This window comes from Vanellus vanellus (assembly GCF_965231255.1).
Source record: "Vanellus vanellus genome assembly, chromosome: 9".
Lineage (NCBI taxonomy): Eukaryota > Metazoa > Chordata > Aves > Charadriiformes > Charadriidae > Vanellus > Vanellus vanellus.
In genome coordinates, this window is record NC_138914.1 from 1,891,201 (window position 1) to 1,909,687 (window position 18,487).

Here is an 18,487-nt window from a genome sequence, read left to right on the forward strand (position 1 = left end):
GGATTTAGAGTGACAAGGAAGAAATGTGATGCAAGTATGGGATCACTGATCAACGACGGCTACGCAAACTGCAAAGACAATGAAACACTCCCAGAAAAAAGACATTTTAAATTGGCTACAAACGATTAAGCATAGATTAAACGGTTTTTCAGCTTCTTATTTTTCATTTGTTTCCTGAACTCCACTGTCACAAGCAATTAGCTGCACTATACCTTCAGCTGCAAAGATGACATCCCAAGTATTTCTCAATTTGTTTTTTAAAACCACGACATGAGTCTGAATACTACACCACTGGCCAAATGCACTGACGATCAAAAAAAAAAAAAAAAAAAAAAAAAAAAAAAAGCCACAGTTCCTTTAACTGTTTCCTCTCTCTTTTCCAGAAAAAGAAACGCTTTGCATAGCTTCCATTCTTAACTGCTTCTGAAGCCAACACCACAAAAATGATTCAGAATCACATCAGTTTTATTGACAAGCGAATAAATAGCGAATGAGCTTCTTTTAAATAGCTCCCAGCCACAGCTGCCACCTAGAAATATAACAAAATTGTAATTCCACAAAGAAAGAGCCTTACCTTCAATTTTGGCATACTCTGATAGTCGAGTATAATTGACTAGAGCTGCTTGCTCCAAGCATTTACGGATGACTGTTTTTACCTCCTCTTGAGGGACCGGAGTAACTATGTCTTTCATCAGAACCTTGACACAAGAAAATCTGATTTGTTGTGGCATCGGGCACACAGAACTGCTTTTCTCCAAGCCCAGCACATACATCCATTCCTACGCTAGCGCTGCGTGGCTCTCGGGGTATGCAATAAGCGGCATCCACTACAAAGTCACCTTGGCCAGCTTGAGCCGTGGGACCTACCCCTGCCGGATTATTTCCCTTCTGTATCTATACCCTGTGGGGTGCCCCGGAATAGGTGCTTCTGATTTTTTGGGGCATGACATTAAGATCTATCACAAGTTCCCCAGTGCCAGGCAACGTTACGCCCTTCCCGGGCTCTGCCGACTGAGTCGGGCTTAGGTCTGGGCTTGGCCGTGCTGCGGGTTAGCCAAGGTGAGACGGATGTCGGAGGAGCGGGAAGGCTGAAACAAGGATGGGGAGGATGACGGTGAGCAGGTTGCACACGCCCGGGAGGAACGCGCGCGCCTGGAGATGGGAATTTCACCGGACAGCAGCCAGGCTTCCTTTGCAAGGGTCTGCAGCGCAGGTGGTTGCCAGCGAGATCCTCCGCCCTCAGCTACGGACGCGGACGCAGGCGCAGGCTGCGCTGCTGTAGAGGCCAGGCTGCGCACCGCCTCCGCGCTGAAGCAGGAGAGGCAGCAACCCCACTTAAACCCCCACGTTTCAATATTAACTACATTAACCGCACGTCCTATGCAGAAACAACAGTTCCTCAAGCTCTTCTAGACGGAAAGATCCATGAATGCAGCTAATTTTAACTACTCTCTGTTATTCTCATGCTTACCCTTTCCAGCAGCGATAGAGTGGCTTTTAGCGCACCTTCCGGCCGGCCAAACGGAAAGCAGTACCTAGAAAAACCACATCATGTTACCATCACAGCAGGTGCATGCCAACGAGCCTTTCCAGCGCTACGAAGACGCTTTCCTAAATATGCCCCCGCAATGGCCTGGCCCCTATGTCCGGAACGAGCAGTCTTTCTACGGGGCAACTCTCCAAAAGGGTTTGATGGTGCGGACACTAAGGCAGCAAAACAGACTACAGGGTAGTAATAACGTGATGGTTTTAGCAGCTTATTAAATCTGGGGGTCACCTGGAGAGTTTTTAGATCTCGCAGAAGAGAGTTAACTACCATCTCTTTGTAAAAACGGGGGGGGGGGGGGGGAAAAAGCCCCTCTGGAAAGGTCGTTTGCTTCCAGCTAGAGACCTGGCGATGCAGCGGGCGGTAGGTAATCAGCCGAAGCAGCCCCCGCCCCCGGCGAGCGGCGGCTCCGAAGGGCTCTGGCAGGAACAATGCGTGCGAAGGCGCATCGCCCGGCTGCGCGCAGACCTGCGCCGCCCGCCCAGCACCCGGCCGGCGTGGGGGGGCCCCGTCCCGGCTGCGGGGCAGCGCCCGCCCTTTCTGCAACTGCGGCCGTGCTGCAGAAAGCCCTGCCCGCCCCTGCGCGAGGGAGAGGGGAAAACGGGCGGGCAACGAGTGAGCAGAGGGGAAGCGAGAACTAAGAGGACAAGGGAATTTTTTCTTGGTGGTATGCTTCAGAAACAAAATCCACAGCGTTACCACGCCTATGGGAGAAAGATGTTTTGAAATACCCTTTAAAGGTTATATATTTAAAATCACTCTCCGGCTGCAAACGTGCTTCCGTGCAAGCTTCGCTGCCCTGTGTAGGTCTGTGCCACTTAGGCAACATTCCTGTATGCATTCCAAAGCTGCCTTTTGGCTTTGCTGCTTATCGGAGGGAGCTGGGAGGAAATCGGTCCTCTCGCATTCAGCCCGGGCCCTCTGCTTTTACCTAAAATGCGTGATCTGATTCTCCAGAAGCAAACGAAGCCGCTCCTTGATCTCTTCGAAACGCTCTTTCTCGTCTACGGTCACAGTTCCTATCCCGTCAGGCCTGGAGGAGAAATGCCACGAATGATTCAGACTCCACCTCGCCACCCTGGTAACCCATCCCCACAGCACACGGCACACAGTCCCTTTCGGAAAGGGACGTCACCAACTATGAGACCGGGGACAGAGGATGTGCCACACCGAGGCAGGGGCGGTCGCGGCAGCACCACTGCCGGAGGCATCAAAAATAAATAAATAAATAAATATCCCCTCTCAGAGTGATAATCTGGATGTAGACACCCACACACACCCCCACCCCCCCCCGCCCTTTATTTTTTCTGTGATAGAGAAGTTGGGAAAAGCAGAATCCCCTTTTAAATATAGGGACATGAGGGGGAGCGCAATGCCAGCTCTCACTGCAGGATCGGGCCCACTGCTGGCAAAATAGGGACTTAATTTCTGCAGAAAAATCCACCTGCTAATTTAACACAGTTCACAATATAAAAGAATATTGACAACAGGCATAGACACAAACAGAATATAAAATTCTGCACTCCTTCGTAAGGGCTGAATCACCCCGTTACGGCGATTTCTTGAAGTGAACCATCTTCAATACGTTCTGCCGAAACGCGCCCAGAGAGCGGCACGCATTCTGTCCTTGAAAACGCAATGCCTTTTCAGCCATTTCATTTTAATTTACGAGAACGAACACATGGATGCAGTTCACCAGAGATTTTTCTCGGAGCGTTTACGGCGCTCCGGTATTTTCAGGAGTGCGCAGGAGTGCGTTGTGAGACACCCAACCCGGGTCCCGCTGCCCCGGGGCGTTTCTCCGCTTTCAGAGAGCACGGCGTGCGGGCGAACCCTGCCCAAGCTCTCCCGGGGCTGGATGGCGCCGTGGTCCCCGTGCTCTTCCACCCCGTACCTCTGCCGATGCCAACCCATCCGAGAGGCGAAGGCGGCAATCCCCTCCTTCTCCCCCCCCCCCCCGCTCCCCCGGCAAAACGCGCCGCGCAGCAGAATCCCGGGCGAGAGGAGGGAGAGACCGGCTCGACTCCATCCACCGAAGGAATGGGGCGGGCGGACGATCAACAGCACCGCTCCCCGCTGCCGGCGAGCAAAGTCTACGGATTTGCGTACTCCCGGGCAACTCTGCCGGCACAGGCGCTCTTTGGGTAACGTAAGAAGTCTTAAAATCGAACAAATGTTCTTACTTAAAGGCCTCCTCCAGTGTTCGGCTTAAGCTGCGTAAATCCGCAGTACGAGACCGGTTTGGCTATACAAAAGACTTGGCAAGGGATTACAAAGCTTCTAATGAACCTCCTGTCAGGGGTTAATTGGTTGGCTTTATTTTCCTCTTAAAGAATCAAAGGCCCTAAACTTAAAAAAAAAACCCCAAACCTATAAAAAATTAAAAGCTATAAAATCTGTACAATCACTTCTCCTTGACCCTGCATTTAGTCAGCTCTTAGCATCATAAATACGAACTCTGATATTCTAATCCAGGTGAATAAACCATTACAATATTTCGGAAGAGGAACTAGAAAACCTCACACGATCTTCACTGCAAAATTTTAATGCTAAATATACATTAAATAAAACTTGCAACATGGACACAGAAAAAGACTCGACTACCAGGGCATGTATTTAAATTTAAACAGCACTTAATCAGAAATCTTTACTTGATTATTTGCCAAATTCAGTTGTGTATTAAGGAAAAAAAAAAAAAAAAAGGAAAAAAGATTTAGGCTGAAACTTGGATAAAACGCCTCAGCTGGGGAACACATTTCATAAACAGTTTTGGAAGGATGGATCTGGTCTCATTAGTATCTAATTAGGACTAGTTATTTTGAAGAAATGAGCAAGCCACAAAAAAACCAAATTAGATATCGAGCAAAAATTAATGTCTGAACATGCTTAATATATTTTTATTCCAAAGTTCCATAAAATATTTAATATTCAGGCAGAGGCGTTCATGCCTTTTGTGATGCTGTGCACCTCACGGCGCCTGCTTTGCTCCCCAGCAGAAAAGCAGATGACTCAAGGCGGACGGCAATAAATGCCGCACGTTAAGGGGCAGGGTTGAAGCCCTCGTTTGACTTTTGGCATTCGGTTCTCCCCCCGTACCCGTAACAGCTCACGGAGTGTCACTAGGTTAATTGCATCAGCGCTGACAAACGAGGTAGGAAAAGCCGCCTGCCCTGGCAGTGATTCGCTGATGGACTGGAAATGGTCTGAAAGTTATGTTACCCTTTGCTGGGTCAATAACCTCAACCGGCGAGATCTAATGGCGGGATCTGACAGCTCGGGTTGGGTCGCAGCCCTTTCACACGAACCGCAGCATCTCACTGTATTCAAAGGGCTTCAGTTTTGCCAGAACCGGTTATTTAGCGCTCGCCACATAACCGCTCGTGGTGGACACCTGAAACGGGCTGAGCGCACCGGCCGGCCGCGTCCCGGCTGGGCAGTGGCGGCTCTGGAAGCGTCGCTTTGAAAACACTGACCCCCACGAAGACGAAGGGCGGGCTCTGGAGAGCGAACCTCTGGCCGACGCTGCTCTCGCCCAAGTCTCAACGCCCCAAGGGATGCCGACCCAACCACCGAGGCGCGCCTAGAGCAGGTAGGCTTAACCCCCGGTCTCCACCTTTCTTGGGGGTCTTTGTGAGTCAGAAGGACACCAAACCCGGTGGCTCCGGCCACCGCTCCCTCCACGCGGGGCCCGCCGCGCGGTGTAAACGCACGCCGCTCTCACATATCATGCCTCTGCAAACTTGAGACAATCTACAGGTCAGCTGTAGCCATTTTTGGAGCAGCACGGATGTCTGGAAGGGCCTGCCAACCGAGAGCCATCACCACGGCAAGGACTCCCTTTCTCACCCAGCTGCGGACTATATTGCATCTGACATGATGAGCATCTCTTGAATCTACCTTTCAAATTTTCGGCAAACCATTTTCTCACTGTCCTTCACAAAGTTGACATTTTCGGCAGCATGATAGGAAAGATGTCATGTCGGCTGCTTTTCAAGTTGTTGTCACAGTGGTTAGCACCAGTTCTGTCATCTTTGCTTTCCTCACAATCCCCCATCTTGAGCCATGTCACAAATAATAATACTTCCAATGTTTTTGTCAAATTTCAAATACTATAACCCAGCTGCACATCTTCGGATTTACTAGTTATGTTAATCTTTGTTGCTCATCTTCCCAGAAGCTGAAGCATTAGGAACTCATTAATTAGTGACAAATGCAGGATATACATAGAACTGGAAAAACACTACCCAAAGCCTCGCACTCAATTTATTAGCTCGGTAATTTTGAAAACTAATTAAATATTCAAGTCAAATATACTTTGAAAATGTAATCTTTTTGAGGGAACATATTTATTTTCCCTTTTGCAAGAACACAAAGGCTATATAGCTTAGCATCACTGTAATCCAAGACTCGCTTCTGTGCTCTAGACAATTCCAGTACGTGGCTGGTGGGGCTGAAAAAAATCCCCAGGAGACGCTCACGTCGCACCAGCTCGTTCGGATGCTTTTGGGCAATTTTGTTTTCAGCAAAGGTCTCCAGCTCAACTTTGGTATTTGCTATTTCCATCTCACGGGCAGAAGCACCGACTCCTCCAGCGAGCGGCGTTTCTGCAGCAAGGGCAGCTAAAACCCGGCTGGGGGAAACGGATGTTCTCACACGCGACCGTTATCACACTGAGGCAGAGATGGGGAACGAGAGGAGAGCAAAACAGTGAAACAAGTTCTGTCCGTGCATGGTATATACAGATGCACGAGGGACAAAATGGGTTTGGGTCTATGAATTTGGGTCAACGAACGACATTAAACTTCTCCATCTGTGTGGAGACACGATTTAATCCGATTCCTTATAGCTCCTGCTCGCGGACGCTTGAGGTGTATGGCAGAAGTTGTGGGCAGAGAGGGGAGCAGAAGGGCAAAAAAGGCAAGAAAAATAAATAAGGAAAATTTTAATTATAAGTAAACAATTTTCAGATCACTCCTTCTGCTGCAGATTCGCTGGGTTGGCTCTAAACGAGCAAATTCCCACTTTAAATATTTCATATGAAAAGTTTTAAATGCCGCTTTCCTAATCCCCCCCTTGTTTTTAAGTTTTAAGCCACGAAAACAACAACATCAACAAAGCAGGTGGTGAAATTAGAAAAAAGGGTTGCGGTTTAAACAGCCAAAATGATAGTCCTTGTTTAGCTTAGATGGTTCGTGCAAATTCTGGGGTTAATTATAAATTATAATTAGGACCTGTGATCCTAAGGCCACTGCTTTATTCTCCAAGCCCCGCCTCCCCCCGTGCCCTTTTCTAATTATACCCGGTGCCCCCAGGGCTAGTTATGCTGCTAAAACAAATATATCAAAATGATTTTTTAACAAAGACTAATCTATGAAGCAATAGCGTGCGTTTGTATGCAATTATAAATATACAGTATAGCTCCAGCGGGTTAATCTCTTTGACATAAGCCTGTATGAAATACCATGGCGGCTTATAAATGAAAAGACATACCATCTTTTACACCTTTTATGTTTAACTTGTCTACACTTTTTTTTTCTACTGGGGAAAATATTGCTTACACGTAGCAAACAGATCTTTGCACGCACTGTGAGCCCTGGCACACAGAGCCAAGGGAAAAAAAACAATGTCAAAAACTGATGCAAATAATTTGATTTTTTAAGTAACAACTCAAATATAAAACACGTGCTGCCTTCAGCTCCCTTGCTGGTTGCCAGGTGCAGCACATATGAGCTATACAGTAAACATCGATGATTAGTGCCTTGGACGGCATGTGTCAGGAGCGGCTCTCAGAGGATCCCTCGCAGGAAGACTCGCCTGCGCGGAGTCCCACCGGTTGCGCGGGGAGCGGCGCCGGGGACGCGGGCAGGCTCACAGCTAGCTGCCTGCCTGCTGCCCCCTACGCCTCCCCCCGCAAACCTGACCTCAAAGAGCCCACCTGTGTAGACCCCTTGAAAGAAAGCCTATTCAGCAAACACCGGTTTTTACCCGACTCCCCTTTCTTCTGGGAATCCGCCCCGTGCGCGAAACGCCGGCTGAAAGCCCTTTGTTCAGCCCGGCCCTCCGCCCGCTGCCCCGGCCGCCCGCTCGGGATGCTGCAGAGCACGGGAGCCCTCTCACCCGCCCAACTCCCGCCTTCCCGGCGCTCGGGCTCTCCTCCACGCCGCAGCGCCGAGCCAAGTCACGGCTCATCGCTTCTCATGTGCCACCGACACCCCTGACGCACCGCGGCTGAACCGCATGCTTTCTGAGCACCGCCATCCTACACCCATTGTAACGGATCACGTCAGGCGGCCGCGCGGAGCCGGTTGTCTGCTGGTGGCTGGCAACCCGCCGCCCCTCGGCACAGGCGCCGGATCCTGTCCGACAGACGGCCGTGACGCACGTCGTGCCACCCAGGGCTTGTCACGGGGCTGCTGGGGACGCGGAGCCGGCACCTAAAGACAGGTTAGAGCATTCCGGCCTGCCGGGTTTCCACCTGCCGTGCCGCAGCCAGGGCTACGCACCCGAGAGAGACGTGGAAACGTAACACAAAGTACCAGGGAAGCACGTGCGGATACTGCGATGAAGTGTTCGTGTATTTACTACTTCTTTTAAGGGACCAAAAAGGTCTCGTTTCGCTTTTTTTAACCAGCGGCATGAAAATCTTGCCTTTATGTGAAACAGCCAGATACCTAATTAGAACACAATGGAAAAAACTGCAAATATGTTACGCGGACTTTTCAATTCCTCGAGGTTTATGACAATAGCATTATTTCTGCTGGCTTACAGTTGTAAAAAACTAATGAAAACTAACGGTAATGGTGGCTAACAAAAGAGCTACTTCTTGAAAACAAGCTAGAGCCCATAAAATAAAGCTTACAGAAAAAAGGGCAAGCCTCTAATATACCAAATTAATTAAGAGAGAGACTTGTAGCTGCTCGGGCCTTGGGTAAACAGCTGTTGAACAACTTGCAGAAAGTGACGGTGTTCAGTCGTTATTAGACTGGAGGGGACTGGGTCCGAGACCCTGACTCTGGTAAGCTCAATGTCTGCTAATACTGAGCATGCAGACAATCAATACTGTAGTCTCATTTTTACAAGTTTGGGAGTAGCAGGCACAGAAAGGGTCTTTTTCGATGCCAACTTTAGCATTTTAAACGAAAGTTACTACGTGGCTAAATCCCAAAAAGACGCAAGCGAAACCAAGGTCGCTCCTGAAAGCCGCTCCTCTGAAAGGGGCAGGAATCACCCTTCGAGGTTTAGGTGCCAACTTTGGGCCCGGCAAAGCTGAGCTCAACTTTCTGATCCACACCACCTCTCCCGTGCGCAGGCAGGGAAGCAGCCGGGCTCCTCTGACACATCACTTCTCTGCCTGTTGAACGACGCCGGCAGGACTGCCATATCCCAACGTGAGAAGAGCGACAAACACGGAAACAGAAGGCAGGGAAAGACCTGGGCGATCGTGTAAGACCTTTCATAATTCTACCCAAAATTGCGATGTCTTCTCTAAACCATTCCTGTCTTCCTAGTTTTTTTGGAGGACTGTTGATAAAGGAAAGCGACAGCCTCACTACGGTAGTGGTGGTACCAAAAGCAAACAGACACCCGACAGCACACGGCGTGTGCTGTCGGGTGCCCGGATAACGCTACGCCTTTCTTACCTGTCACGGAGGTAAATGCATCAGAAATCACAGCAGCTTGCATAGTGGCAGGGCTTTACAAAAGGCACCCAGCCACAGCTGGCGGGCCAAACCCCGTTATCAACTCACTAGTGACCACGACGGTGAAAAAGCCTCGAGCTCCTCCGTCTTAGTGAACAGCGAGCAGCCGGGTAACAGCAGGAAACCGTGCGGGCGTTCGCCGGTGTTGTCCCTCGATGGTCCCTGCCCTCCTGACGGCCCGCACCTTACATACGCAGGTATTACCTCCAGGAGGTGAAACTTAGGAGAAGCAATTTACATTTAACTCCATTTCTACTTGGAAAAGGATGAAATTAACGGAAAAAAAATAAGGGGAGCGTCATGCAGTGATTTACAGCCTTGGTTTGGAGAGATTATGTCAGGCTTTCAGGGGTCTGAATAATCTGCGTGAGCCCAAAGGAGGCGGGGAGACCGAGCCCTGACGTACAGAGCCACAGGGCTACAGAACATGCCCCCAACCCCCCTTTTGGCCATTTCACCTGCCGCGGCCGCAGGGGCGGCTCCAAGCCGGAGGTGCATTTCCACCAGCCCCCGTCCCGCTCCCGTCCCGGCTGCGGTGCCGGACAGGCGAGGTGGCATCGTCCCCGCGCTGCCGCCTGTCACGCTGTCAGCCTTGACCTTCGGGCTGTCCTCAGCATCCGCGCGGCAGCCGGCCCGCACTTCCCCGCTGACTGCGAGCGACTGTTGTCTCGCTGCCTGACCTCACGCGAACACGATCCAAACAGACAGCCCACCTCAGCTCCAGCACTGTCTGCTGCTAATACCGGCGACTGATAGCCACGCGGCATTATCTCCCTGCTCGACCTTCATTACTGGGTGGCATATTCTGACTGACAGCCAACCTCATCCTGGGGAAAGCTAAACCACCCGCCCGGCTTATTTTTTTACTGCCTAAAAGTGAAGGAACTTCCTTTTGTACAGAAAATCAACGCTTTCTCAGTTTCGACAGAAAAAGGAGCCTCTATTAAACAGAAAAATGTCTTGTAACGTCTTTCCCAGACCCCCGTGCATAGCAATAACGACGCAGTGCAGCCAAGATGCTCCGTCGGGCGCCGTGCCGGGTCCCGGGGCAGGCGTGCTCCTACCTCTACTGATTTTACTGGCAAAGTTTTTCAGCTCTGCCACGAGCTATAGGTTTCCCGGGGAGAGCACGGCCAGCCCTAAGGCAATGAGCAGGTGGGAGGAAGGGACGTAGCTCCAGCGAACCCGGCTCTACACACGTCGCAACCGCCGTTTAGGACTGGGCGGGTAAATATCGGCTTTGCACACACGCGACGCGTGTGGCCTAAACAGCTTTCCGACAAGCAATCGTGACTCTCCTGCTCAGATACTCAGATTTCCGACAGCAGACACGAAAGAGACGGAGTCGCGTTTTCTCTCAGACCCCCTGCGGTCCCTTTTGGTGGCGTCCTGATAACAGAGGCCAGAGACCACACTCCGCAGCCTCCGTACCGAACTCCTCCGGCTCCCGGGCGTCGGGCCGAGCCTGCCCTCGGCCAGAAAGCGCAGTGCCGCGGCCTCGCAGCTCCCTCATCCCCAGGCCACGGAGAGACGGCAGCCACCAAGGAGGAACGTGAACCCTCAGCCTCCTGATGTGAAGTCAACCATCAGCTAGAGACAGCTAAGTCACAGCGAAACATCTCCTTCCTTTCTTGGAATATTTTAGACAACCAATCTGCATATCCCGGCGGTGGCCGCGCAGCCCCTTCGGCAGTGCCCAGCGGTCTGCCGGCACGGCGCAGCGGCCACAGGCAGGCGTGGGACTGGGGTCTCCACACCTCGCGGGTTTTAAAGCAAGATATTTTCCTGAGCCCACAACTCTCCAGCCCCACAGGGAGGGAGTGGCGGGGTGTCACCATGGCCAGGACCACAAGATACCTCCTGCCACCGATCCCCATGAAGAGGAGGCTCCAGCTCTGGCTATGCCGGACCCTGCGGAGATGTACACGGGGCAGTCATGACCAGCATCCAACCTCCTCTCCATTATGGGCCAAACGGGCTCTGAGCCAGGTCCTGTCCCCTCAACAGCCTCCTGCCTACGGAAGAGGGGCAATGGGGACCGCCAGTTCCTCCTGCCCAGTCTCAGCAGTCCCACACGCCGTCTCAGCAGTCTCCCAAATGCACGCTTCAAAAACTCAAGGCCCTGACCTCCAACGGGGCTTGGGTGCCCAAACGCCATCCAGCTCCCAGGAGAGCGTACGACCCGAATGCCGGTGCCATAGAGGGTCTCCCCGTGCCGTGGGGACCCAAACCGCCCCGTGTGCCCAGTGCCCGAGGAGCCCGGTGCCCTCTACAACGCACTCCTGCGCACTGCGCGCTTTCGCTTACCTTTTCGGCTCTGGATTCGGCTGGGATTTGGAATCTTTCCTTTTTTTGGACTCCTTTTTGGAATCCTTTTTTGTCTCCGCTTCAGCGGCAGGGGCATGAGAGGCTTTGCCCCCTTCGCCTTCTGCACTTGGCTGTGACCCACCAAGTAATTCTGCCATGTGTTGGCTTTGGGGAGTGATTGAGAGGCGGGGGGCAAGGCCAGCGGCAAAAGTGAGAGAAACAAGAAAAAAGCATGAAAAAACTCGAAATAAAACAAAAGGAAACTAAACTCAGAGCAAACAACCGAAATCAAATTAACAATTGGCAAAGAAGGAACGAATGAGCAAAAGAAAGTCAGAACTAAAAAAGAAACTAAGGAAGCAAAAACTCGGTTTCCATGACAAGATGTATGAAAGTAACTGCAAAAGCAAGCGGCAGCCTTGCAACGTGAAACCTGGGCAATGTGTGTCATAATTCGGGATGGTATTTACCAGAGGGTTTATGAAAACACATAATTATTTTATAACATTCCTTCCTTCAGCAGCATATGCACGATAGGGAGCGATACCCCAAAGCATACAATGCAACTTAACAGAAAACAAGCAGAAAAAGAAGCTGCAATAGATGCTACAGCTGTCAACAAAACAAATAGCAAAGGCAAAAGCACCGCTCCGGTTCCTCCCATCAAAGGTTTGCCACATTTGAGGGAAAGGAACGGGCTACTTCTGAAATTGAAATGGCTTTGCAACAGCAGCGAGATAAAATTGTCGATTACGTCTAAGCAATTTCCGAACTGACGTCACAGGGACTTTGAGAGAGACACGGGTGCCCGAGGGCTTAAAGCCCTTCTCCACACCGAAGTTTGATGCTGCTGAAAATGTCACTGCTGCCACTTGTCAGATCTTCCTGCCCAGCAATGAAATCAGCACAGTATATCGTTTACTTCTATTTCTTGACCCCGTGACAGCCACGTGTACTTCAACTCTATCTTGTCCAGAACCGCATCTAGTGGGTGCCTGGGTAAGAAAGTTAAACCCCCTCATTTCTGGATGCTCTACGTGCCTTTTTATTGCTTACATTAAACAAGCAAGGAAACAAACAAACAGACCGACTATGCCACCAGAAGCGCTGCTGCCAAACATCCACTGTGAAAACAAATTGAGGACTGTTGTGCATTATCCAAGGAAACCTATATTTGACAAAGTCATCCCTTGCTGGCAGGGAGCTGCCAGCCGAGAAGAATTCCTTACCTGTTGCCATGAACATGTGATGCACAAAAGGCAAAGCTGTAGTGAAGTAAGGTGGGGTCAATCATAGCTCCGTTTTCTGCGCGCTCTAGCAAATCTCTGAGGTAGCAGAGATGTCTGTGACAGCCTCTCACTCCATTACGTGCACAATACTCATCTAGCACAAAGACCTGGCCGGGACTAAACCAGCCCTGTTTAGAAATAAAGAGACTCGATTTTAAATATAAGTTATTAAATACAAAGGCTATCAGATTTGGAGGTGTAGTGGTCAACTGCTCTAATAAAAGAAACACAAACCTAAGGCTGCGTTAAGGAAAAAGGAGAGAGGTCACTCTGACACAACACAGTCTGTATATCCTCACCCCCACACAGCATATACTCAGTGCAACTGTCAACAGAAACATATTACGCTGCCATTAAAGGGAAACGTCATTTAAAATGCTGAAAGTTAGGGCAGTTCATGTCAGTGCCTAGCAAAAAAAGAAAAAAAAAAGATAGAAAAAAAAAAAAAAAAGACTGACACCTTTAAGAGATGACAAAGCTTTGGTTATTTAAACAGTGTGTAACAGTAATGTCATTTCGGGGACGGGACTGTGCATTCGGCCAGGAGCGAGAAGACTGATCTGGGGGAGAGCACGGAGGATTACACTGCCTAATGACCTCTCTTGCAGCTGGCAGGTGGGAAGGCCCTGCAGAGGGAGGAAGGCAGCTCCGCAGTACGGAAAGGGACGTTTCCCACCATCCTTATTGCGTTACCGCTGGCGACGCGCTCTGCCATCGCCCACCTCCTCCTCGGCATCGAAGCAAAGGGAAGCTCTGCTCACGAGCAGGGTTTCTCTGCACATCCAGAAACCACGGGCTGTTTCCGTCTGTCAGTCCCGAGGGCCTGGCGACACGCGGCCTGCGGTGCCACGTCCGCGCTCCTGAGGAGGACGCCCTTCCCCAGGAGGGGACGGCTCCGGCGAATATCCCGGGGCAGCCGAAGCGCAGCGCACCTCTGCCTTCGGGGAAAGGCACTAGCGAGAACGAGAACATTCTTGTAGCTTGCTTTTCAAAATGCTGCAAAACCGTCAATATTTACATGGAAATTTGGGTGCTAAACAATTGCTAAGACGCAGCTCTGGAATGCATCAAGCTGCAAAATCTTTCATCATTTAATTGAAAAGTTCCTGCAGCGGGCGGGAGAGTAGTTGAGGCAGAGCACTGCCCCTATAGGCAACTTCTTTGCCACCCCATCTGTTACCCCAAATGCTACATCTTAGAAACAACACTGCTGTGAAAGATTAAAATATATTTTCTACCACTCAGATGACACCAAATCTTTTCTAGATGCCAAAATAGCTGCTTTGAAAAGAGTTGAAGAAATATCAATTAAGAGCTCAAAGACATAGAGAAGGATTTGCTCATCCTTATTGGGCCAACTCCAAAACAGATTGAGAAAAGAATTAAAATAATGAGGGGGAAATGATAGATATAGGGAGTAGCTACAGTGCTGGGATCACTAGAAGTGCACGTTTCAAAATGAAGACAGAGAACAATGCAGATGGGACGGCACTCTGGAAGGCTATTTTTTGGGGAGGGGTATATTCGCCTTCACCGCTTTCACCGGTACTTTTGTTTGCTTTTTGGTTGGTGGCATTATGCTCGATTCTGGATTCCGTTGCGTTGCCCGGTTGTTACATCCTTGGACCGCCTCTTCACCTTGCCGCTCTTCACAGGAGTCTTTGGCGATCGGGCACGGTAAAAGCGCGTTTGGTTACTGGGGTAGGAATGCAGCTGAAGTCGTTGCATTCACCTAAGGCGTGCAAAGGACTCAGTCCCCCCTGCGGGTGAAATCCGGGCCCTACTGACGCCAGAGGGAAGGCTGGCCCTAATTTCACAGCAGCCCAGTATCGAGCCCCCAGTTTGGGGCGAAGGAAGCAGGAGGCCGGACCCAGCGCTCCCGAGCACCCCACAATCCTGCCCGGCACCGGGCTCTGAGAAGTGCTGGTCCTCGGGAGGACAGAAGGCATGGGGGCAAACACTCGAGATACTGCTGCCCCGGCCCAGTGAGGGGAAGCCCGAGCAGAGGCTCAGAGGTTCAGCGATGAGCCTCCTACCTCAGGAGAGCGCTGGCCAGCAGACTACGGGTGGAGGGATGCAGAGCCCAGGAGGACCAGGTGGGTGGTCTTCTTTCGCACGGCAGAGGTGGGAAATAAAAAAAACCCTGCTGCTGAATGGAGCTCCAAAGGAGCAGTAAATGCTGCTCCCCACAGCCCCAGAAAAAAAATCTAAGGTTTCAGGAAAGGTGGTATTCAGACAAATCCCCCACATCTTCTGGCAGATCCTGGCTCTTAAGATTTGCCTGGCGCAACCAGCTGACACCCAGCCAGTCTGGCAAACGCAGCCGATGGGGATGACACACCGGGTGTCTCACCCCAGCACAGCTAGGTGTAGCTCAGTGTGGTCTCCCAGATGGTCTTCAATGGCACGAGGAAACCTGGAGGGGCGATGGAGGAAGGCTGCAGAGCACAGGGAGCTCGACTGACCGTGTTCTACAAGCTGAACTGCACCGAGAAGGGGACACGTGTCCCAAGCACCAGCGGGGAGCGCAACGGGAGCTTTGGAGCTGGGCAAAGCAAGGCTTGGGCAGGGTTGGTGAAACACTGGCGATTCTTCTAATGGCAAAAGCAGCTTTGGCGAAAACCAGAATTTTTGAGGGGAAACTCTCACTTTTCAGTAGGTGAATTTTCCCATTTACTATAGGAAAACCAAAAGAATCTCATTTTGGTGGCCTGCTTCATGGGCCTTTTAACCTCACTCCTTCACATCATCTCAGCTAGGCTGGGCACTCTGGAAGACCACCTTTCCTCGGCACATGCCGTGCTGTACTATGCGGATCCCAGGAATGCTGACACACACATTGTGGGCAATACGGATCCAGCAGGGACCCGGCCGCATGAGCCAGATGCCAGCAGTGGGTTGGGAAGTCTTGGGAAGAGTTGAAAGGCAGTCTCAGAAACAACGCACGCGTCCAAGCGAAAGGAATGAAGACCCACACGTGTGTGGGGTCCGTACTAAGCTGGAAGAGCAGTGTACTCTTCCCAAAAGTCCAGGAAGAGCTGCGAATGCGACTGTGTTACCAGCTTGTGGGCGATGGGCAGGAGCCCTCAGCAGGCTCTGCAGACAACGCTCGTCCCCAGCATGGTGCTCTCTGCCAGCAAACATCACTTCTGCCCCAGCCGAGATTAGTCAGCCAGCCCGCTTGTTCCACGGGGAAGCCCGGCGCAGCCAGCGAGTGGGCTCGTAACAACGTTGTTTAACCCCGTTCTACGGAGAGGAGGTGACATTGAGTTATCCGCTGTGTCAGGGTAAGCCACTGCGTCTGGGTAAGTCTTCCCCGGCACCTCCACGTCCACGTTTGAAAACAAGAAGAGGTGTGACGAGGCAAAACCCTGCGGGACCTTGCATGGGAATGTCCTGTAGGGAGAACAACAATTGCCCAGCGGCACACAGAGCGGACAGAGCAGGCTTACCACGGGATCACAGCTCCTCCCGGCCAGCCAGCGCAGTGGCATCACCAACGTCCCACGGGCATATCAAGAGCAACGGGAGCTCTTTGTAGTTGAACTCAAATTTTGAGGTCAGTCTGTTTTGGTTTTGGTTTTTTTTTTATGCCATAACCAGGACAAAACCATATTAAAATAAGCAAAGAAGCATGTGAAATCCAAGCGTAGGCGGACACAGCCCATTATTCTCTTCTTTATAACACTCTGCAATGGGTGATTTGAAAGAAGATGGTTAATTGGTGATGCTCTGCTCGGAAGAGGCACAAGTCTTGGTGCTGAGGGGAGCTCCACCGCTCCAGTAGCTTCTAGCAAGGGTCTTAACATCTCAATGAGAAGCAGAAGTATGGCTGGTGGGTTTCTTGAAGAGAAATATTGTTAATCATTTTCAGCCATAGCCTTGCACCGCTCCATGAATTTAATTCAATGGCCACAGCCCTCTCACCAGGCCCGAGACTGCACAGAGACACACCAGCTGCAAGCCAACCCGTCAGACATGCATGGATGGGGATGGTCTTCCTAGGGTCAGCCATGCGTGGGGAGCAGAAGCTGCATGCCAAATTCACTGCCTGCCGGAGCAAAGACCTCGATGGAACTGGTGAGGAACCTGCCGCAGGTCTGACAATGCTCCCACCAAGCCTACTTGTACCACTTGGGTACCTGCGAGTGAAGTGCACGCTACGGCCTTCCCCCACCCCGTCCTTACCTCCAGGGACATCCACAACCGCTCCTCCTAGCCCTGCCTCTCTTCGGGAAGGTGACAACTCACTACCGCTAATGGTATTTACTGGATCTTTGCCTTTCTGAGGAGGTCAGCCCTTGCTCAAGGTGCGAGGAGCAGAGCAGGTGAGAGGAGCACCATGGTGGAGGGGGCCGTGGAGGACAGGATTCGAGACCGAGAGCCGCACTGCCAACCGCTCAGCTGTGTTCCCAGGCTGCTGCTCTGAACAGCAAGCCGCTCGGGAGCCCCGGCTCCAGGGACCGCACAGCTGGCCAAAGACGGAAGGCTATCGGCACAGGGTGGTCCTTCTGCTGAAGAAGCCCACGATGACACGCCAGTGTGGAGGTTTCTGTGCAATACTAGGAGGGCAGCAGGTCAGGATCTGTCCCACGCCACGTTCAGGACAGGACCTCCATTTCAGGCCCCTGTAGAAAGGCTTCATCCTGTTGATTTCTCAAAAACTAAGAGCCTCGTCATCCTCCTCACTGAAACTGCTAAAAATTAATTGTTCAAGTTGTATTGTTAAAGGTTATTTGTCATTTAAACCCTCACAGTATCTAAGAGCCCCCAGGCACTGCACCCCAGCCAAAAGCTACGTGCTGTCCTGGAGCACCTCAGCGTCACTGTCCTACAGACCATGTTACCCAGCAGCGGGCTGAGAGCTGCTACCTGCGCTCGTGAGAATAATCAGGACGGGCATGCGACTACGTGAGCACGGACAGACTGCAGCATCCCTGCAGTCATCCACCTAGTCCCATCTGTTACCTGCTGGGGTTCCCTGCTCATCAAGAGCCACAAAGCTGGGCCACAGTTACTCCCGGTGGGACTCCATTGACATGGGAGGTGGTACCAGACCGGCATCTCTCCCCTGTTCTTTCACCCAGAAGACTCTGGAAGGCAGTGCAGGAGGCTGCAAAACACTGCGCTCTGCTTCACATCCCCACACTGGTGTTTGTCTTTGTGAGAAGAAACATTTTAAGCATTGCAAACAGACACGGTAAAGACAGTGCAACTGGAGAAGAACAGCAGCCAGCTCCCTGCAGGCAGCCTCTCAAAAGAAAATATCTCTGGGCCAAATTCAAACCTGGTGTAACACAGAAGTCAATCTTCCAGCAACAGGGGGATTAGCCCCCACTCGCACTAGCTTTGACTTTGCTGCTCGATGTTTATATCACTAGAGACCAAAGAATATACTTGCCAGACAAGAATAGGAATCATTAAGTCTGTGGTCCAAAGTGAGGCGCTGAACCATCTCAAAGAGTGAAGCGTGGTCAAAGTTACAGGGATTGGAAGAGATAAATTCATCCATGCCATGCTTTTGAGCTCTATCTGCATCTGTTCATTTATACATATAGAGAAAGACACCATTTAGAGAGATATAAGACATTTTAGTTGACAAATACAACATAAAAAAATATACAGTATGAAGCATGAAAGCGAAA

At 51.1% G+C, this 18,487-nt stretch overlaps 1 protein-coding gene across 4 annotated transcripts in view; it reads right to left on the bottom strand.

Annotated features, from left to right (window-relative positions):
- Nucleotides 1–18,487, bottom strand: part of CADPS (calcium dependent secretion activator) — a gene marked incomplete at both ends in the record, with an annotated part of 221,813 nt that overhangs the window by 68,471 nt on the left and 134,855 nt on the right. For 3 of the 4 annotated variants that reach the window (XM_082487723.1, XM_082487724.1, XM_082487725.1), the window contains 5 exons: nt 575–698; nt 1,472–1,535; nt 2,478–2,579; nt 12,783–12,970; nt 18,244–18,380. In XM_082487723.1, the coding sequence (XP_082343849.1) occupies nt 575–698; nt 1,472–1,535; nt 2,478–2,579; nt 12,783–12,970; nt 18,244–18,380 (615 nt within the window). The remainder of the gene's footprint in view (nt 1–574; nt 699–1,471; nt 1,536–2,477; nt 2,580–12,782; nt 12,971–18,243; nt 18,381–18,487) is intronic. The other variant, XM_082487726.1, reaches the window with a different exon arrangement.